This window comes from Azolla caroliniana, unplaced genomic scaffold, assembly GCF_043228905.1.
Source record: "Azolla caroliniana isolate FFs.n. ecotype wild unplaced genomic scaffold, voAzoCaro1.0.p SCAF_9, whole genome shotgun sequence".
Taxonomy (NCBI): domain Eukaryota; kingdom Viridiplantae; phylum Streptophyta; class Polypodiopsida; order Salviniales; family Salviniaceae; genus Azolla; species Azolla caroliniana.
In genome coordinates this window covers 22,197,795-22,220,592 of record NW_028230444.1, presented here as the reverse complement: position 1 = coordinate 22,220,592, position 22,798 = coordinate 22,197,795, and the positions used below count along the sequence as shown (strand labels likewise).

Sequence of the window (22,798 nt, the reverse complement as noted above, 5' to 3'; positions counted from 1 at the left end):
GAAGGTTTTCATCCATCGTCCATTATTGAAACTCTAGGCCAACTACATAATTTGCCTCTTCGATAGGTAACAACAACACCTTGTTTTTTTATTTCTCTTCATCTACATACATATCATAAAATCCAAGTAGCTTACATCCAACTTCTATAGAGTTAGTTAACTGGGCCATCTCATAGAATTTGGGGCTTCCCTAATAACTATCAAACTTCATGTCGAATACTATTAGTTCCCACAAGAGATCGAAGCATTGTTTATGGCTTATTGGAATGTGTCAAAATGCATTTACTTGAACCAAAAAACCTTCATGTTAAAAAACCAACAACGTCTCCAGACCAAGTGCAATCTTGATACAAATGAGGATGCCCTCGACAATGCGTAGGAAGTGGCAAAGTGTGGACACTTATATCCATGAGCACATTGCATTGGTTCTCGATACATTCGTCATAACAAAGGACCATGTTCATTGAATTTGATGGATTAAATGAGCATACTAACAATATTGTAATTGATCAACTTTGTTTTATAGGTTTCATGTTGCATCGTTATTAAACATAGAAATCGGTGAAGTAAGGACACAAATCAATGGGGTGATTAAAAACTTGATCGTAGATTCAAACATCATGACCACCAATCAAACAACATCCGAAATCGATGAATTCATAACCAATAATTCATGGGAACATGGGAATTTCATCGAGCCTTGTATCCACTTCTAGAATCCTAAATGTCAAGGAACTTTATTCAGCTTTATATGTCAAGCTACTTGCCCATTTTCAACACTTTTGCCAACCGCACTAAAAAATACACATTGGTATACCATTTTTAATTGTGTAAACTTGATGAGTTTTTTTTAATTGATATGTTTTTAGTTGCCGTATATTTACGAATGTATAGTCAAACAATTTTCCATAACGTAAGCTGAATGGATAGACATAACATTAGTTGAAATGATTTGTAAAGGTTTTATGAGGAAAGTATGTTGATTAATTTACACGTGTTGAATATTAACATTGTACATATCTGAAGATTGTAGGCTATTGCATATAAATTTGTAGGCTACTGTTTCACACGATCGATCATGTATGGAAATTTCTCTACTTACTTTAGGTACTTGTTCAATTGCATCTTGAACTTTTGAAGATTCCCTTCATCAAAAGGGAGAAACAACTAATTGTTGCTTATTGGTCTGCTTTTTAGAAGCTTAGCTTTCTAGCTAAACAACAAATCCTTGTTGACTTGATGAATAAAGAAGAACAAAATGTGGATGTAGTATCATTGGTAAGTTCATCATACACTAGAACAATTTTAGCGAATCATTTATGAACCTAAGAATCCGATGCTTTTTTATATTCAAGATTCATAAATATTGGTATGAGTTTATTTAATTTAGGACATGATCTTATGATCCCATTACGCAACACGTTGATTTATCTAAAAGGCAAAATTAAAATAGTTGACAACGTTGATGAACAAAGAACCACATCACACATATTCATTAAAATATATCCCCAATGAGAAAGTTTAGCTCCACCTCCATGATTGGGTGAGAGGACAAGGGAAATCCATGTGACCTTCTATTAATTATGGAGTAAACGATAGATAGAGTATAGATTTATAAACCTACTTTATTAGCCTTTGGTTCTTGATATTTTTGAGCCTACTTGGGATTATTAGTTATGGAATCCATAGCTAGACCCGGCACATAAAAACCCAATCATCTTAATGTATCTTTACCTTGAGACTACAATCCTAGTCAAGAGTTTTCAGCCATTTAACTATATAATTGTAATCATTCTCATCATTGATGGCAGACTTAGTTGTGGGTTTTGGAAAGGGATCCCAATAGTGTGGAAAGTGGTCATCATTGAAGTTTGTACATATATGTTAAGTTATTTGATATGCATTTAAATCCAAGTGAGAAGACATTTTAACACCCTTCGATTTTGTCTTGAAGGTGGTAAGATTTACTAGTTGATGCGTGTGAAATGTTATGGATGTGCGCTACAATTATTCTCAATATTCGGTCATCTAATGATAGGTACACGAAATGATTTGTTAGATTATCTTTACATTTATACTTGAACCATTATCCATGCAATGATACATAATTTCATGGATATAAAGGGCTTTATATCAAGGCAAAACAGAAATCAAACAACTAATAGATGTTGATTCATACTCTTGGAATCCCCGATGCTTGAACTCAAGTTTTGAAAGGTCTTGTGAGGACCCATACTAGTACAACAAATGGTGTCTCATTTAACGCCTTGAGAGAGCAACAACCTCAATGAGATATGATTTTCATAGCTATCTATATAGTACATATTAAACGCTTAAACATTTCGAGTGTCAAAATTAGGAAATGTTTTTTTTCTTTCCAAAATGAAGCTACTTTCCCATTAGTTAGGAAGGATTATTACAAAGACCGTACAAGGAGGTTGATACACAAATTGGGGAATCTCCCTCAGATCAAGTTCAAGAAAATGAGACTACTTACATAGCCTTTTGGACTGACTACTTAATGTAAGTAGATACCTACAGCTAAAAACGGTGCCCTTCAGTGTTGGCTAGTACGAGCCAACTCCTGGGGCCTACAACGAATGGAGGGTGGCAGGTGAGTCGAAAACAACCAACGTGGGGGCTGGTAGTTCCACCTTAGGCCACTTCCTCCTTGTGTCACCATAGGCAGGTTCCGCCATTTTTGCCAAAAGCACAAACGAGCAGTGACCACGTCGTTGGAATGGCTGCAAACCTCATCCATTTGCCCTCGTAGGTAGCTGATAAACGCAAACCATATGTCCATGTTCACTTCCTTCGGGGGTCGTATCGGATCTTGGAAGCCTTTAGGCAACGCACTTTCCATACATACCACAGGGTGAAGCCTGCGATCAACATCCAAATTTCCGAGAACCTAGGGGATTTGGACTGCAAGCCTCTCTCAAAACGGATCTTGACGATTTTACCTCTCGTGCATATGTAGCACCAATTATCCACATTGAAGGCGTCTGTCCACCTATCAACAGAGTGATCAATCCATGCCGCTTTTTATTTTCATTCTCAATGTTAATGTCTTTCTTTGATTTATTTCAATTTCCAAACAAGAATATGAAGTGTTTGATAAACCCAAACCACATGTTTCACAATAAACAATTTTGGATTAATACCTGCAAGTCCTTGAGAGCCACTATTGTCATCTTGACATGAGGGCATTCATTTCCATGTAAACATTTTGAGTGTCAAGGTTAGGGCATGTTAGGGCATGTTTTAATTTTCATTCTTAATGTTAATGTCTTTCTTTGATGTATTTCAATTTCCAAACAAGAATATGAAGTGTTTGATAAACCCGAACCACGTGTTTCACAATAAACAACTTCGTATTAATACTTGCAAGTTCTCGAGAATGTAGCCACTATTCTAAATTGTATTTGCTTTGCATTGGTAATGGAAACTATGCTGTAGTTTAAAAAACAAATAAAAAAATGTAACCATTATTGTCATCTTAACATGAGGGCATTCATTTCCATGTATAGAAACGAGTTGTCAAACATGTTTGTCTCGATGAAGCATCTTATAATAAATTTATCAACGCATTTGCATCCATATGAGCATAGACTAGCTTTGAACACTATAAGGATGACTAATAAGTATCGACAAAAGTTGAAAGTTCAATTGTGGTTGCGTGCATTTATGTGTAGCACTAGAATAGCATACACATCTAAAGAGAAGAAATAGACATGTAACCTAACCTTTATTATACCAAAGCAATGATGCGATTTCTATATACTATTGATGTAGTTGCAATTCACTTTTCGGATGCTTTAAAACTATGTACTTACAACCTTCTAATTATATAATGGACATCATTGATATTTCGGATTGATTGATGCTACTTATCTATGTGTTGTACAATGCGAGCACATATCGACACGTAGATATAAATTAAGGTGTTTCCTTTATAATGACATCCATAGAATGATATGGTGTGGTTGTATGAGGTAATTAATTCTTCCAAGGAAAACCTGGTTCTCCTAAATGTAGAAGAATGAATGAATGAATGAAACGAGATTTAGGTAGTTTGCTATTATTCATCTCTTTATAGCCTCAATTATTGGTTCTTGTATGGACAATATATAGCCACACATGATTATCTTATATCACTGTACATATAACCCTTTTAATAGAAATGAGTATAATTATGTTACAATCTTACAAATGGAGAGTGTGCACAATGTTGAGTTCCACACACTAATCCAAGTGTCTTAACAATGTGAGAGTTTAAGCTTTATAATATACTAGAAGATATTTTGGTATAAAGGTAAAGTGAGAAACCAAGGTGATGTGTAAGGTATGTGAAGAGTCAAGTATGGAAAATCATAACAAAATATTTCTACATGTTACTTAGAAAAGTAACTCCGTTTCCTAATAACTACCCCTTCGTCAACATACTTTAAAATGTGACCACAAATACCAATATGTATGTTACACTGGTTGCAATAAGAAAAGGCTGTTGGGAGGCCTACTCAAAATAGGACACAATGAGATGAAAAAAGTTCCGAAATATCAACAACGTGTGCGAATTAAATTGGAGGATATGTTGATCAATGTTCAAATTTAGCAAGCTTCTGCATATATTGTATTAACATGCCTTTTTTTCACTGGCCACATAAAGTTTTTCACAAGCGATCACAAAAGTTCAAAGTCCTTGAGATTGGTAAGTTGTAGCCAAGAGGTTCTTGAAGCATGTGAGATAGAGAGACATTGACAGAACAACCGATGAGGTTATTAGGACCACTCACTAGTACTAGGGCACAATTAGGTTTTTAAGAGATGAAATAAAGCAAACTACTTTACAAGTTTTGTTCGTGTTCATATTTTTGTTCCAAGTAACTTAGCGATAGTAGTATAGATATGTTGGTATTACACATTTCCACAAACCTTTTCAGTATTTGTATGAAGTTATATGCTTGAACATATATAGAGTTATATGCTTTGACATATATACATTAGGTTTAACATGTAATGAGACTGTGAATTATGATAAATCATGATAACAAATTTTGAATTCCATGCATTTTGAAGCGTTGGCAAAGGTTAATTGAATTTGAAATAGTTGTGCCACATACCTATAACTTTAAAGAGTTCCCAAACTCTAATACGGTATAACTTACATGCTATAGCCTTAAAACTTGGCAAGAGATTTCAAATCCTCATATGAATGCCTATAACGAGCTAAAAACTAGAAATAGTTGCTAGACAATACATATATGTAATTTTGGTGACATGCAATGAACCTATTTGGGAGAACTTTCTTCATTTCTGGGGATAACCATATTCCCCCAGTTAAACATTCACATGACATGAAGATTCTATTTCATTCAATAAACACTACTATTATATGGTATATGGTTCAACTCAGTCATAAGATATCCCAGATGTAGTATGGGTGCACTACAAAACATTAAAATATATTACATAAGGAGAGTAAAGGTTGGTATCATAAAGATTCCCTTATAACTGCCACTCGACAAGCTCTAGAGTGGAAGGGGGTTTGATCACAAAGGTTGAGGATATTAGGTAGATGTCAAATGGAACGATTTTACTTTGCAAGTATATGGTCAAGAGTCTATAATTTAGTAAAGAAGATATTCACACATGTATATTGTTCTTTTAGGATCGAACACTTTAAAGATTAAGTCAATTCACCAATAAGAAGTAGAATTGCAATTGACTAACAAAATTTTAAATGGGAAAGATCTTAGAAGTGACATAACTATATATAAATATATTAATGGAAATAAGGATTAGAATTGACATAAAGCTCACTAGAAACAAAGATTAGCATCGTTCTCCAGGATTGTGGAACCGGGACATAGATGGTGATATAAAAAGTTTTCTCTATCTATTTTGACAAGCAAAATGGCCTAGACTATGTTTTGTTTTTAAAACAATGGAATCCAAATTTTGAATTGATTTCTAACTTAACGGAAACAAAACATAGAATTATCACTTACGTCCATGAAGTTTGGACATAGATGGCAATGTAAAGAAACATTGAGATGAGTTGACGAGTCATACGATTGAGTCGATGCATAATGATCTCTTTAACAACCAACGTATTGTATACTACTTGATATTGAACGAGACATGCGATTGAGTTGATGCATAATAATATCATTAACAAACAACGAATTGTATATTGAGCAACATTCAATGAGACATATGATTGGGTCAATGCATTATAATACTTGTTAACAATCGATGAATTGTACATATTGATCGACATTGAACGAGACATGTGATTGAGTTGATGCATAATAATATCGTTAACAAACGATGAATTGTATACATAGCAACATTCAAAGAGACATGTGATTGGGTCGATGCATTATAATATCGTTAACGATCACCGAATTGTATAATGATCAACATTCAACTATACTTAACAACATTCAACGAGACATGCGATTGAGTCGATGCATAATAATATCGTTAACAATCGACGAATTGTATACTGATCAACATTCAACAAGACATGTGATTGAGTCGATGCATAATAATATCGAACTAACAATTATTGACGAATTGTATATTGATCAACATTCAACGAGAGACATGCGATTGAGTGGACGCATAATAATTTTGTTGACAATCAATCAACGAATTGTATACTCCATCTCCATCGACATTCAATCGAGTCATGCGATTGAGTCGACGACGCAATTACAATATCGTTAACAATCGAATCGGCGTTGAAGGAGTCATGTGATTGAGTTGAGGAGGTCACCATACCTTTGGATCCTTTTCCTTTCCTAGTTAGAAGATTCAAGAATGGCTGTCTTTAGGTAATAAATTAAGTACATGGGACTTAATGTAGATAGAAAGAGAGGAGCAGTCAGAAGGAGAAAATGGGCATTATTAGGGACCCTTATTTTGAACCAATCCATTCATTTTTCTTTGTTGAAAGGGGGCATCAGAAGCAGGAATAATTTAAAAGTTCTCTCCTTTTTTTTTTGGTGGAAATGAAAGGAACAAAAAATTTAAGAGCAGAAATGGCTATGGCGGCCATGGCATCTTCACATAAGCTCTCATCCTCCTCCTCCTGCAAGAATCAAACCATAGCTTCTGCTTACTACATTTCTTCCCCTCTGCTCTTCATGATCCTCATCTTCTTATTCTTCACTCTCGTCTCCTTGCCTCTCCAATCCCTCCTCTTTCTCATTAATTTCCACAACAATTCTTCTTCTTCTTCTTCTGTTGTTCCCTTACTGAATAATCATAATGACGACGATGATGATCACGCAGATAGCTTCTACTCAATCGCCCACCATCAGGATCAAGTATACTCAATCGCCCACCATCATAATCATGCTCATAATCAAGTATACTCAATCGCCCACCATCATAATCATGGCCATGATCATCAAGATCAAGTATACCCAATCGCCCACCATCACATTCCTCAGAAATTGGTCGATCTCCATGAACCACCCATCAAGGTAATGCTAGATCCAACCAATTCAGATGATATCGCCCATCATTTCATCAATCAGTCTCACCATAGTAACAATAAGAGTAACAACTCTACTATTTCTGGCTCTTATAATTACCATGCCAGCAGCATTAATCCTCCTCCACAACCCAGTGTTAACTCGACAGGCGTGGAGAGGCGGCGATGGATCCGCGCGAATTGGAATAGCTTGAAGATCCTCCATTCCGATGACGATCTCGCCCGCAAATTCTCTAAGAGGATCGATGCATTTCTCGCAGGAATTGATCGCAATAATGCAGGCCAAAAACCTAAATTTAGCATCGATAATCATGCATACCATAATGACCTAGATCTCGACCATAATCATCATCATCATCATCATCGTGGTCGGCGGCTTCTACCCCTTAATCCTAGTACACCACAATCTAGTAGTGGCCCTTGCAAGATGAGATTCTTCATGACATGGATCTCCGCCTTGAGCTCGTTCGGGCCCCGGGAGCATCTCGCGCTCGAGAGCATATTCAAGTCACATCCCGATGCGTGCCTCATCATCCTATCCCATACCTTCGATACCCCGGCTGGGGCCGAGATTCTACGCCCGTTCCTACGCACGGGATTCCGTGTCACGGCCATCACCCCTGATCTCTCGTACCTCTCGAGCTCCACCCCAGCTTCAAAATGGCTCCAAGACCTCCGTGGGGGCCGCATCGACCCCGGCCACATCAGCATTGGCCAGAACCTCTCCAACCTCCTACGCCTCCTTGTGCTCTACAAGTACGGCGGCACGTACCTTGACACCGACATCGTGGTCACGCGGAGCTTCGGGAACCTCAACAACACGATTGGTGCCCAGAATGCCGACAAGGAGACAAGAGCATGGACCCGGCTCAACAACGCGGTCATGGTCTTCGACAAGAGGAACCCCTTGTTGGCGAGGTTCATCGCCGACTTCTGCTTGACCTTCAATGGGAGCAAGTGGGGACACAATGGGCCTTACCTTGTCACAAGGGTGGTCTTGAGCTCGAAAAGGCGTTATTCGTATGCTACCCTTAGATCACATTGCAAGGTGTTGAAGCCGATTGCATTCTATCCCGTGGACTGGGACCATATAACAAGTTTCTTCCGGGCGCCTATTGATGACCTCGAGGCTCGTTGGGTCTCTGCCAAGTTGTCGCAACTCAAGCGGAGTTCATACGCAGTCCACCTTTGGAATAAGCTGAGCCGAGACATCGAGATCGAGTCCGGGAGCATCATGGACTTGGTATTTCGACGAGTCTGTGTCTTTTGCGACAACACCACCCTCCACAATGCACTCAAAGGGATCACAAGCTCATGATTATATATACATATATATCATCATCATTATTTGGCTCATCATATGGTGCTAATCATCGTATGGTATATACCATTTTTTTATACACATTAGTATCATTGTTAACTCCCTACTTAACAATGTTTTGTATGCATTAACTATACTGTGAATCAATTGTACAATTTAATGGTCAACATGAGAAGAAAATTTTGCATTAATAAGGTGTTTAATTCATTTAACAATCTTGTAAACATTAATTGTCTTATAATATGTGCATCTAGTTTTAAATACCAAGGTATGATAAGTTTTGTCATTGGAAAAAAGGTCACTCATTCCTTCACCATGTGAATATGGATCATTGAGCTCTATCTGCACTTAGTCTCAAACTAGGAGGTTTGGATTTCATGGCCATGATAATGGTCATCCATTAGTACTACATCAAAGTAATTGTCCACTAATATTCATATGTGGAGGGCCACAATCCACATCAATGAAAAGTATTGCAAGCTGGTGTTAGAGCAGATTGGAACATTAATTGGATTAATTAAATATAAATACATGATAATTTGTCATTGGAAAAAGGTCATTCATTCTCCATGTTAATATGGTTCACTTGGCTCAAGCTCCCTTAATTTGAAACTACAACATTAGGATCTCGTAATCACGATGATGGCCACCCACTAGTACTATGACAATGTAAACTTCCACTGGAGTACATCTATCGAGTACCACAATCCACAATGTCATATTGCTCCATTAGGCCCCGCTCACAAGCCCAATAAGTTTTAAGTCCTATTGTCATAGGAAATAATAGCTTTGCTTATTCTATTTTTAGGAGTAACACTAAGCAACCATAACAAGGTACATGTACCATGTTGGTTTAGCAAGGAATACATAATATTTCATGCTCATATGCATCTAAGATTTCTTTCATGTACACATCCCAACATGCTTTCTTTGCTTTGGTCACATTTGCATATTAGGGATGCAACTTGATTGTCCTCTATCTATGTGTCTACTATTTCCTTCTTGGCCAAACTTCAATTTACAAATTAGGGATCCAATTTGAGTGCTCTCTTTGGTGTATGCCATACCACTATTTTCAATAGCTTAGGAAAGTGGTAAATTACCAACTCTTTGTCTTTGATTGGTACATTTCTATTGTTTTTTAAGCGCAATTGGCTCAATCAATAGGCTAGCCACTAAGGTGAACCTATCTCTCTCAACCAACTAAAGGCACAAGACCCAAATATTGCGTAAGTGATGTGCGAAGTACTCCTAGTGTTTTATCAATTGTAAGACGTTCTTTTTAGTAAAATCATATCTCTAGAAAAAACTACCACTTTTCCATTATTTTATGAACATGGCCTATTTTAATGCTATACTATCTCCCAATCCTTGGATTGTGGAAAAGATCTTGAGACGATCAAACTTACATGAGAAAAATGTTAATGAATTATGTGGTACTCCCACATCTATACATTTGTTTCGTAATAATACTTTCAAAAATATATAAACACAATGCTTTTTACATTTTGCGTAAACACATAGTGTCTAATACAGTTACCATTATCTAGACAATGTGATGGTGTTTCAATTATGAATAGTGAACTTGCATAGTCTCATATACAATAAACCTATGAAAGAAATATGCAAATATGTACATGAATTCGTACATCGAAACAAATATCGAGCTTACTATATTTGAATTCGAACACAACATAAGCATTTAATAGCAATCACAATATATCTTCTCTTCCACACCAAGAGTTTTGTTAGTTGGTAAAATAGTGCAATTTATGCTTGTGCACCTTGAAATAAATGTGCATGTACACCCTCCCTCCGTTAAAGGCCATAGGATCAGGCTCGTGCTGGCCGGCAATGATTGCCACTAGTTCATAGCTCTTAACTAATGGGAAAGTAGATCTTTTTTTTGTTGGAAAAATGAATATTAAAAATAAAATCCAACTTAAAATAGAGGGGCGGAGGAGAAAACGGTGACTTAGATATATAAAAATTACATACTTCTTTCAAATGTAGAGTTATCATTTTGTGAGTTATTTACTTGCTCACATGAATGCAACCCACATATTAAATGTTTCACAGGTTGGTATCAAGTGCATTTAACTAATAAATTTAGGCCATTTATTGAGCTTAAGAGTTTGCTAAAATGAACATCTCTAAGAAATTGTGACATATATACAATCCAAGCTTGAATGAATCAAAACCTCATACATGAAGAAACCATGGTGATGTGTGTGTGCAAGTTCCTAGTTCCCAATTCCCAATTCAAACACTATAGGGGGGGCCTCAATGTGTACAACATATGCGTTATTGATGACATATGTGAGCTCAACCGTGTTGAGCTCATAATGAGTCCCCAAAGTGCCCCAACAATCTTAACCCTAGTCCCAATTACTTTTGAAAACTCATGCATTGTTATTCACATATTGGCACATGATAATGTGCAAGATAAGTTCTTGGCTTATTAAGATGGATAACCTATTGGGTTAGTTGTGCAAAATTCATGTTGTTGATCTACTTTATGTTTAGTTTTTATGACTTTGGTATAAGCTTTTGCTATCACAATTTGATTTGAATATTGGAGTGGACATTTATTTAAGGAAACAACATCCATGTATGACATATTATTTTTGACAACTCTCTTGTGATCCTTAAAGAAAGCTTGGATTCTTGGAACACATTACTCTTAGTGAACATCGCCTAGAGGAAGCACCAAATTTGACAAACTTGTTGGGGAACTTTAACACATGCTACATCGGATGATTTAACCGTAGTGCTTTTATACTTTTGTTCTTCTTGTACATAAATAAGGTTCATTTTTCTTTTCCCTTTTCAATTTTATATTATTTGGGCATTGGCCTTGTTAACGGGTTTTCCCTCGACAAAACATATACAACAAATTACACAACATCTTTACCCCAAGAAGTCCTTGACTTCCCTCCTCTTCATCAAGTTGTACGGTGGGAGGCTCTTCATATTGTCAATTGGGAATTAGGAAATTCATAAAATGTCCCAAGAGCCTCATATGAAAGACATTGTGGATTTAGGAATGCATTTTTACGGTGAGTTGAAAGGCCACAAGATTAATCTACTAAGAGATGCTAAAGGATCCCAAATGTCTTGCGATGCACTGACATCGAAGCCATGCCTTGTCACCGACCTTATAGTTGGGTGGTGCAACTCCACGCCGATCAACTTTCTCTTTATATCATGCTTGGGCCTTGGCAAGTTTGTGCACTAGTTCATGGCTAGCCCTTGCTAGTATCTTGTGTTGTTGCTCCAGAGATAGATCCACGAGATTGACACTAAAGTGTGGATGAAAAACCATAGTTAGCGAAGAAGGGTATTGTATTGATCGAAGAATGTAGTGGGAAGAATTATACCCAATCGCCATGCTGATAGGTCACCATGCACTAAACATAATGTTCGGAGATATGGTTGACTCTTTTTGGTTTTATTATAGGTTTCCAGATCGAATATAGAGGGCAATTTCACTATGTTTCTGAGTCGAAAGAGACAATATGTTAGATGAAATATGGTTCAAGATCCAACATGATATCATCAAGAAGTCCACGGAGCAAAAAAACATTTGTAGTACTAGATTCAATGCATCCACACTATAGATGGTTTTTTTAACAAGGAATAGATTGAGTCATCTTTGTAAAGACATCCACAATTACAAACACAGTGTTTTATCCATTTGATAACAAAATATGGATGATGAAGTTTGTTGAAAGTGAAGACATGGTCGGATTGGAACCGGAAGTGGATGAAGGAGGCCAAGTAGTGCTACAATTCCTTGAATGTTTAAATTATGAAAACTAGCTCTTTATCATACATTTGGTAATTGATTTTGGGAGGTGAAAGCTTCCTAGAAACGATTATGACAGGAAGAAAGACATTGTGATCATCGGGTTGGAAGACGATGGCACTTAGAGAGAAATCACAAGCATTAGTCTCCACATAAAATGGCTTGGTTAGATCAGGATAGACAAGGGTAGGGGCCGCAATGAAAAGTTTCCTTCAAGATCTCGAATGCATAATGAGCCTCCACAGCCCATTGAAATAGTCCACTCTTCGAAATGAGAGTTATTAAGAGTTCAACTAGTGTGGAGAAACTACAAATGGATTGTTGGTAGAAATTTGCAAACCGAGAAAGGATTGCACATGCTTCAGATAGGTCAATCTCCCCGTGCACGGATACTTGTCCGTCAAACTTGATTTGAACCAAATTGTAGGCCCCATGGAGATCAATTTTCTAGTTTGGAGGTAGGCGAGGAGCTCTTGGATAAATGGAAAATGGTACTGATTCCAAAAGGTTAGTTGATTCCAGCCCCAACAGTCAACACAGCACTACAAGTTTCTTTTTGACAAATAAGACGGGAGCCCGAAAATAGATTTGGAATGGCGAATGAAGCCCTTCACTAAAACACTTTGACCATAGGTTGCCATGGAAGGGAGGGAGCAAGGAACCAAACGCTAGAGCAATGTCACAATGAAAAGAATGTTTGAAGGGAGCTGATTGTGATTCTTATTTTAAAACACATTTGCAAATCCTCGGCAAAGATTGTGGAGTATAACTGATCATGGGAGCTAGATCTTCGGCAAAGATTGCAGAGTATAATTGATCATGGGAGCTAGATCCTCGGCAAAGATTGCGGAGGCGAATGTGTTTGGATAGAAGAATCAATCGTATGACTAAGACACTTTACTTTATAGTCTGCACGAATGTCTCCATAACGATTAGTAAAAAAGAAATAGAGTTTGTCTATCTTGATATAGAATAAACGGAAAGTTTATGACTAAATCTCCAGTAGGAGTCAACAATTGTTTGGCTCAACCCTGAACCAAACCGTTTAATCATTATTAAAGGGTTTGGCAGTTTGGCTCGGCTCAATTTAGGCCTAAACTGGTTAACATCCCAAATAATTAATGTCTCGTGCTAGCTGAGGTGAGCTTGGTCATCATAATTTATGTTGCAGGCTAGCTGCCAGAACTCCAATGCATATGTCAACAACACCCTAGATCCTTGTTAATCGAGGATTGCCATTTCCAGACTCCTTGAAGGTCGCTTCGAACTCACTGAGAAAGGCTAGGAAATCTTCCAAAAGGGGCCATGATCCTTCACTAATTTCTCAAGTAGTCAATTAGTCTAAGAATGTCCGTTAAGTCTTTCTTTTGAACTTAAGTTGTTAGAATTACTATGAAAAGGCGGTTTTCCAAGTGATGCTAGCTCACTCTGTCAATATGCTCTAGAGTATTTGACACCCTTAGAGCTTTGACATAATGAATTGATGAGTTCTCTCCCATTGTAAGGTTAAGGAGGCAAGCTCCAGTTGAGAAGTTTAGGACTTACCTGATGTTGTCCTATTTAGTCTTACCTAATTAACCTAGAACCAAGATCTACAGATTCAGGATAATATCCACTCTATTGTGGGAGGGATGAGTACAAATGGGTGCCAATCTACTCTTAAGCCTACTAGCATGTACCAATAAATGAGCTAGCCAACTCTAAAATTAATACTTAACCGCACACTCAAAGAGTTCAAGACTTAATCCAACATGCTTAATCACTTAAATATAGATGTTATAGTACTTAACACAATAAACAACAGGAAAGCAACAAGCACTCAACTGAGAGATGGGAGTACTCTTCAAGAGTTATCACAACTAGCCCAAACACTTCAGATTAAGACTCATTATTTGGGTCATAGGGTGAGATTAAGCTAGCAATTGAGGTTATAACTAATTAGAGATTAAGAGATTTTAAATGTAAAAAAGAAGCATAAAAGACTTATCGAAGCATCTTTTATAGCTTTTACAATGGCCTTGGCATTTAAACATTATCACTGAAGTCTCGTGATTCATTTGTTTCCTTCCTTCAACACTTGTTACTTTTGCTTCTTACCAACATCCAAGTGTATGGTTAACATCCTCCCATCCTTAGACTAAGGCACCAATTCATGCAATATCTGCCCCCAATCGTTATGTTGCTGCTCTATATAATGTGAGGCAAACCCTCGCATCGATGGTAGTTCACATCCAAGAAGCTATTGCAATGCCTCTATGAGACGTCTGCTAATGACAGTGGACAACAAACCCATAGTGGGATCCGATGCTTCCCAAGTTTACTGATTATGGTGATGGTACAACCATATTGAGGGATTCAACCAAGTCTTAAGGGCTTATGGGTCAATCAGTAGTGGGACTAAGGTCACCACATTTACTGATTATGGTGATGGTACAACCATATTGAGGGATTCAACCAAGGCTTTAGGGCTTATGAATCACTCAGTAGTGTGACTAAGGTCACCACATTCAAATTAACTCGAGAGAATCATGCCCACATATGTTTCAGGACACTCCCATTAAAGAACTCCCTACATGATTATACCAATATCAAAGAGGAATTCATCAAAGAGGACAATTGTTTTGCTTAAAGCATGTGGCAACAGAGAGGTTGTTGTGACCATATCCTTTGAACTAAGAATTTATATAACCAGTATGAACGGAAAGGTAGATTGTCTGATGACAAACCTGCGAAATAGGTTCATTGGGGGTCTTTTTGACAAAACCCTAGCTATGCAACACTTTCTCTTAAGCATGTTCTATAGTGATGATCATGGAAGATTCCATGTTAGGCCTCCAACATACCAATTGTGGCTGCAAGAAGTCAGCCCGGTGCCCTATATGTCAAGATCATCATACAACCCATGAATGTCCATACCTAAATCAACGTAGATCTCAATTCTGCCACCGGTGTAGAGACTTCATCCCATACCAATATCGATGCTTTGTGACGTGAGTAATCGACCCCTTCCAGCCCAAGATTTGTATTTCCAACCGCGATTTAATTTCCTTAACTCTTCCCTCCGAATCAGCTCGGGCTCTCCGAATCCTCTCCGAAGATCGCTACTCCGGTTCCGGCTCCCTTGTTTGTTTTCCTGCATTTGGGATGGTTTTCCGATTGACTTGGTTGTGACTAGGGTTTGTTTGTTGTCCAATGGATAGGTGCTTCGCCTGAGTCAAACCTCAGAACAGCTATGCCCCTTTCCTTAAATCAATGATTTAATCTTCTTCTTCTTCTACTACTACTACTACTACTACTTCTATTTCTTCTACTACTTCTACTACTTCTTCTCCTTCTACTCTTCTTCTTCTTCTTCTTCTGCTATATATGTCTCTGGCTATGCCCCTTTCCTTAAATCAATGATTTAATCTTCGTCTTCTTCTTCTACAACTATTTCTTCTACTACTTCTTCTCCTTCTACTCTTCTTCTTCTTCTTCTACAACTATTTCTTCTACTACTTCTCCTTCTACTCTTCTTCTTCTTCTTCTACAACTATTTCTTCTACTACTTCTTCTCCTTCTACTCTTCTTCTTCTTCTTCTTCTTCTGCTATATATGTCTCTGTTCTGCTACTTTCTTTACCTTCTCTACTTCTAGTTATTTGCTCTCTCTCCCTACCTTCTTTCCTTCTTAGCTATAATCTCAATCTCAATCTTCTTAATCTACCATTAAGGCCCAAACTTAAACTTTCAATTTGTGGGATGATGCTTCTTAATACCATTAAGCGAAACATTAAGCGCAATTAACTAAATTAAGCATGTTTATCGGCATTTCGGTATTAGGTTAGGGCTTGCTTGTTCATTCTACGGTTTTTCTTCTAGGCTTCGGGGCGAACAATCACCCCCCCCCCTCTCGTTTCGTGAACAATAGATTAGTTGTCCGATCCCTATAGAGATTCGGTCGATTGCTTCCAGTAAAATGCAAATATTGTCATCGGTGCAAGACACATCACAATTAGATTTCCAGGGTCGCAAGAGTGAGGCAAAACAAGACGGGAAAGGAATCATGCCTTGGGGAATTGTTGTTTCTTTGCACATCGCCAATGTTGGGCAACGTAAAATCTATATAGGCAAGTGAAAAATTTGTTGCCATAGATAAGAAGTCGCTTAGGTACATGAGCTCAATCGTATGTGAATGAATGGTGTAGGTTCGGCATGGCACCATGTGCATGAGCAGAAGCGGGTGAGGTCGTGGAAAGAAACCGCTTGGTTTAGGCAAAGGTCTCAACGGTTGAGCTTGGATATGTCATGAAGAAAGCCAGTCGGCAATTCGAGGAAGAACTTGCATGCATGTGTCCAAGATCACAATTTCGTCATGATAGTGTTTAACGGTTATGAAGTTGACCGCACACGTTTGTAAATATCAAGTAATGTGCGATGAATAGGAAAACCTTTCGCATTAATCATGTTCTATCTTTAATCAACTTACTATAGATGCCATTGCCATACACACACACTCCAATTATTTGTTCTTGCTATTGAATAGCAAATCTTCAAATGGTTCATCCACCACTAATCCTGAAATAGGGCCCGCAAGAGTGAGCAATGCAAATAATGATGGTCAACTATTGCACCATAATAGATCATGAACAATTAAATGACCAAATGTTATTGGCAACATGCCACCATAAAGCTATAATTCTCGTTGATAACATGTCGTCCTTATATATGAATTGGTTCCTTTCTATGTACGGTAAGCAATTTGTTATCAATTACCATTTCATATATGTTTTGATATTTGTCTTGCAGCATTGAATGTTATCCATATGAATGGGCTCCTTATTTGGCACATGTTTGAAAGATGGATTGATTGGATAATGGTTGTAGACCTAATAGTGTACTTAGGCAAACTTTAGATGCATTCCATTTGTTTTAACCAAAAGAAAACGGACGCCCTAGATACTAACATTATGGTTGGATAGATTTTGATCATGCACTCAAGAACCTCCGAAATTCCTATTGCTATGAAGGTTTAGCATCAATTTATAAAAAATGGATACAAAAACAAAGTTTGTTAAGACATCCAAAAAACATTCTAGTAATAATTAATCTCAAACGTGACTTTAATTGTTCTTCTTTTGTTCAATGAAGTCACACTTAGGAGGTCATTATCTCGCAACAAAAGCTAGTTTTGACTTTACAAGCACAATTAAATGCTTCAACATGACTTTGTCAAGAGCTAAAGAATCATTTTCCACTTTTAGAGAAAGCAAGTGATGTATCTATTTTCCCTTTTTGCATTTACAAAAATGGACGATGACATTTGCATTGTTTGTATTCATTGGTTCCAATTTTGCACTACCTTTACTCTTATTGCCTATGGTATAGTCTATATGCAGATTTCATGAGTCACTACTAGTAAGTTAGACAAATCATCTATTTTCTAAGATTATCGGTATGTTTATGGAACAATGAAACTACATTTTCCAGGTCGTACACACAAAATATGCTATTTACATTATTATGATTGAAATGTCATTTTAATTTACATGAAGTTATTGGCTTTGATGATCAAACCATGAAGTTTCTTGGTGGTATGATTAAAGACCAAAGCCACAACCTCGTAGAGCAAGTAGAATATAGTTTGCGAAGATCACAAGACCCTAATACATTCTTCATAGTGACTTGGATCCAGCAAGTTGACGACATTGCTTCGACAAGAAACGTCACTTCTTGTCAAGATATATACATTATTTGCTGTATAAGCAAATGAGGCCATAATATACTCTCCACAATAGCATGAATTGATCCACTAATTGATGATATTGGTTCAACAAACAATGGTACTTACTGGTAGGAATCGATGACATTGCCCCATGACTTGTAGGTTATTTATAGTCTAGGCTAACGAGAATGTAAGAAATTTTTGCTAGTGGCATGGATTGATTCAATCGATGACATTGTCAAACTGGCAATCGAAGTAGAAGGAAAAACCAGCGGTGAAGGACGTACGACTTGTCGGGGAATATAATGGAGGTGAAGAGGAGGATCCGGAACTTGCACATGCTCTTCAAGCATCAAGAGTACAGTGCTCATTGAAGGACGATAAATCGGGTCCTCTTGGATACACCAGAAAGCAACATGGATGAGCCGGATAAGGCTCGATATTGCATCTTCTTCAGCATTTTGGTTAACATTGGTAAGTAACCTTTTGTCCACTATGTCTAGTGTTTTACCCAGCCCAGCTTGTTTAGCAGCCCAGGCAGGAAAATACCACCCTATGCCTTCATCAGGATGTTCACTCTTATGCATATCTACTATGCCATCATGTACATCATCAACATGCAAATGTGCATTCTTTCTACCCCCAACAAGCTCCAATAACACCATGCCATAGCTGAATACATCACTCTTGTCTGTCACTGGTAGATTTAGGAACCACTCGGGTGCCATGTAACCCGGAGTACCCCTCATTGCGGTTTGTGTTTGCGTATGGTCGCCTCGAGTTTCCCTCTCTATAAGCTTGCTCACACCAAAGTCCGACAATTTGGCTCTAAACATCCCATTCAACAATATGTTTTGTGGCTTCACATCCAAATGCAACACTTTGTGTCGACATCCTTCGTGTAGGAACGCAAGGCCACGAGCTGTGTCCACAGCTATCCGGTATCGGACATCCCATTTATCGATCTCTCGGATACCATAGCTCATCTCAGTAGCATTATATGCTCCATCTACTTTGATGGGATCCTTAACCTTGTGAGTATCACAAAATATCCACTTGTCTAATGATCCTTTTTCTAGGTACTCATATACAAGAAGCCTATGCACTCCTTCAGCACAAAAGCCCCTTAGCTGAACTAGATTGACATGGCTTAGGCTACCCAATGTTGCTACCTCTGCTCTGAATTGCTTCTTTCCTGTTGCTGATATGCTGATTCTCCCCAATGTTGTCACCTGTACCATTCATTCATTTCAAGTAGACCCAAAAATCAATAAAATTTGAAGACTATTGTAAATAGGGGTCCAACTACAATCCAGTAAAACAAATGAAATTGTTATGATCATGGAAATGAATATGCACAATATATTCCCTTCCTGGACCAATGTTCTCGACTATGGATTCATTCATCACGAACCTTCAAATTGATCAAGGTTTGATATTTGATGCATGTTACTACAGCATTGGCACTTGAGACGTTGTGTTGAGGGGCCTCAAAATGATGATTGAGGGGGCTTTAAAATCTGAAACAGTTGTTGATCAACGCATATGATCTTCATCGATCCTCATCTACCATTGACTCTAATGTGCTAAAACTTAATTTGATCCAATGTTTTTTACATGGCCTCTCTTTTCTAATCACTCTCCCTCTTCAGGGTCATTTTTTATCCAAGGTTTTTTATGTCAAAATTTGTTCTGACTTGAGAATCTTAGTACAATACAACAAGGAGAATAAAACAAAATGAAAAAGATTGGACAAAAATAAAGAGAGAGAGAGAGAGAGAGAGAGAGAGAGAGAGGGAGGGATGGACCTGAAGCTCCTTCACTGCAACAGTGCCCATGACATTGTTAATGTCTTCTTCATCTTCTCCAGCTTCCACTAGAATTTGTTTTCTGTGATTATCGGAAGTGTATAAGGTTACTCGACCTTCATATACTGAACCTGAGCCTCCACTCCCAAGCTTCTTACTAAAACCTTGGGTAGCTGAATGAAGCTCTTTGTAGGAGTATCTTGGAGGAAGACCAGGCAAGCTTTCGAGAAAAGCCTCCTCTTCCGAATCCGGCTCCGGATCTCCGAGTTTCAGCTTCTTCCCGATCCACAATCCGAGAATGCCAAAACCCAAGAGCACAAGACAAGCAGCCACGCTAACCCCGATGACAATGCGCTTCAAGTAGATGGAGAATTCACCATCAGACGATGAAAGGGGCACTTTAAGGAAGGCAGTCATGGAAGGGTTAGTATCAGCTTGCATTGTGTGGACTTGATTGTAAAGGTAGCAAGCACCCGTGTCGTTGCTATGGAATGCCGCGGTGCAGGAGCAATTCGGAAGGCATAAATCCTTGCATTCTTCGGGAGTTATGTTATACATGAGTGGGGCAGTGTAAGAGTTTGCAAAGTAATCTGCTCCCGGGATCTCGAGGAACTGGTGGCGTTGTACCGAGCTCGAGCAATCCAACGCTCCGGATTGCAAGCGGCAGCCTTCCAACGGATCCGAGGCGTCGATCGGTCGAAAGAGATCGGGGCAAGAGCAGGTTTGGTAGGAGCTACACAGGCTATTGATGCCACAATAAGAAGGGAGCTTGCAAAATGTGCTAAAGAAACCCTGGGTGGGCTCATTCATGGGGGTCACGAGGCCGTCCGAATCGGAGACTAGGAATGTCTGCACATCACCATCGGGCATGAGCTTTAGGTATCGGAATCCCGAGATGCCGCCCGAACGTGTGGTGAAAGTGACCCCATGGACCGTGAACCCGCCTGTCTCTGCCTCGCACTCGGGTGTTATGGTATAGCCCTCTTGTTGGAGAGAGAGCTCGATACCATCTGGATCATACACAATCAGTGTCCGATTACACGAGGAATGCAGAGCCTCCGTTAAACTGCCTCCGCTAGAGCCCGATGCATCTGTGCCGCTATACCGACCTAATGCATATGTGAAGGAATATGTGAAGAGTTCATAGGGCACATTCTTTTGCTGTTCATCTAAATCTGCATAGAAAACCACCCCTCCAGGCTCCACCCTGAGCACATACATACTCTCTGATACATTCTCTGATGAAACACTAGACACAAGGGATTGATGTGCTTTCAAGCTCTGCCCAGCCACCATGACATCTGATGGGTAGTCGAAGCTTTGCCAGAGGGTAGAGTTATGGGCATCCAGCATGAGGAGGTTTCCTGTGGCATTCATCTCCACACTGTAGATTCCTGCAGGAGAAGACCATACTATCGAATCCGATGATGGCTCTTTGTCGGCTCGATCTCTGAGGATGAATTGTCGCGAAGGTAATGCGAAGAGAAGTGTGGCATTAAGCGAAACTGGGCGGTTTCTGTTGGCCATCCACACAACAGTGGTGGTATTGGAGAGGGTATTGAGAACCACAATCAGGTATTGATCCTTAGTGCCATAATGATAAGGGTAGAATTGCCAAGAGTAAGCTCCATCGCTACTGATGAGTATAGGTATGCTCGAATTGAGCGATTCACTGATGCTCACGTTTATAGCTGTAGAAGCATACTCTGAGAGATCAAGCACAGAGGAAAAAGCTTCCATTAATGCTAGGTTAAGCGTTATAATAATAAGCATGGGGATGGCATGAATCATGAATTGCATGGTTAGATTCTCCATTAATTTTAACGACCTATCCTTGTCAAACTCGAAGAAAAATCCCTAACTGCTGTAACAGAGGAGCTGGGTGGCATGAAACCTGAATTGCTTGGTAAACCCTCAGCCTTAAATCTAACTAACAACCCTAACCCTAACCCTAAATCTTAAACCTAGATAAGAACCCTAATCTTAAACCGAACTAAGAACCCAAATCTTTAACCTAGCGAAGAACCCAAATCTTAAACCTAGCAAAGAACCCAAATCTTAAACCTAGCTAAGAACACAAATCTTAAACCCAGCTAAGAACACAAATCTTAAACCCAGCTAATGACCCTGCCCCTAAAATCTTAAAACCCAGCTAATAGCACTAACACTAACCCTAACCCTAACCTTTAAACTATTAAGCATTGCTATGATAATGTAAGCAGGCATGGCAAAAAAAAAAACAGAGGGCTGAATTGTTAGAAACCCTTAATGGTGTGATTTAGCTTCTCACATATTGGCTATATAGGTCTTCTGTGTGTGGAAATAAGGAAGAGATACACAGAGAGAGAGAGAGAGAGACAGAGATGGATTCCTTCAATCAATTAAATGATGATGATCTTACAACCGTCATATGTACAAACAAACATTTAATGATTCTGCAGCCTATGACAGGTAAAAAGCTCACTCACAATAACCGCCCATATCAGGCTTAGCCCATTGGGCCTTGGCCCTTGACCCATTAGGCTTTGGCCCATTAGGCTTAGCCCATTACGCCTTGCCCCATTAGGCTTTGGCCCATTAGGCCTAAGAGATTTGCTTCGGATTCTTGTGGCCGCATCATTCTGTCCCTCATTGCATTTCTCGATTCATTT

At 38.6% G+C, this 22,798-nt stretch overlaps 2 protein-coding genes across 2 annotated transcripts; one reads left to right on the top strand and one right to left on the bottom strand.

Moving 5' to 3' along the window:
- Positions 1-7,049: 7,049 nt before the first annotated feature.
- LOC147860638 (uncharacterized) lies at positions 7,050-8,846 on the top strand. The gene has a single exon (XM_087324128.1). It carries the CDS (start codon positions 7,050-7,052, stop codon positions 8,823-8,825), a length of 1,776 nt encoding a protein of 591 aa, XP_087180254.1. The 3' UTR covers positions 8,826-8,846.
- A 9,392-nt stretch (positions 8,847-18,238) lies between these two features.
- Positions 18,239-22,008, bottom strand: LOC147860637 (G-type lectin S-receptor-like serine/threonine-protein kinase SD2-5). The gene is made up of 2 exons (XM_087324423.1): positions 20,148-22,008; positions 18,239-19,571 (listed from the first exon to the last, which is right to left on the bottom strand). The coding sequence occupies exons 1-2, from the start codon at positions 21,960-21,962 to the stop codon at positions 18,519-18,521; spliced, it is 2,868 nt and encodes a 955-aa protein (XP_087180549.1). The 5' UTR covers positions 21,963-22,008; the 3' UTR covers positions 18,239-18,518.
- Positions 22,009-22,798: the final 790 nt, after the last annotated feature.

Excerpts from the sequence above, each read along its gene's own strand:
- LOC147860638 (XM_087324128.1), top strand. The coding sequence starts at position 7,050 with ATGGCTATGGCGGCCATGGCATCTTCACATAAGCTCTCATCCTCCTCC.
- LOC147860637 (XM_087324423.1), bottom strand. The coding sequence starts at position 21,962 with ATGGAGAATCTAACCATGCAATTCATGATTCATGCCATCCCCATGCTT. Across the intron at positions 19,572-20,147 it reads TTGCAGTGAAGGAGCTTCAG|GTGACAACATTGGGGAGAAT; the intron begins GTCCATCCCTCC and ends TGAATGGTACAG.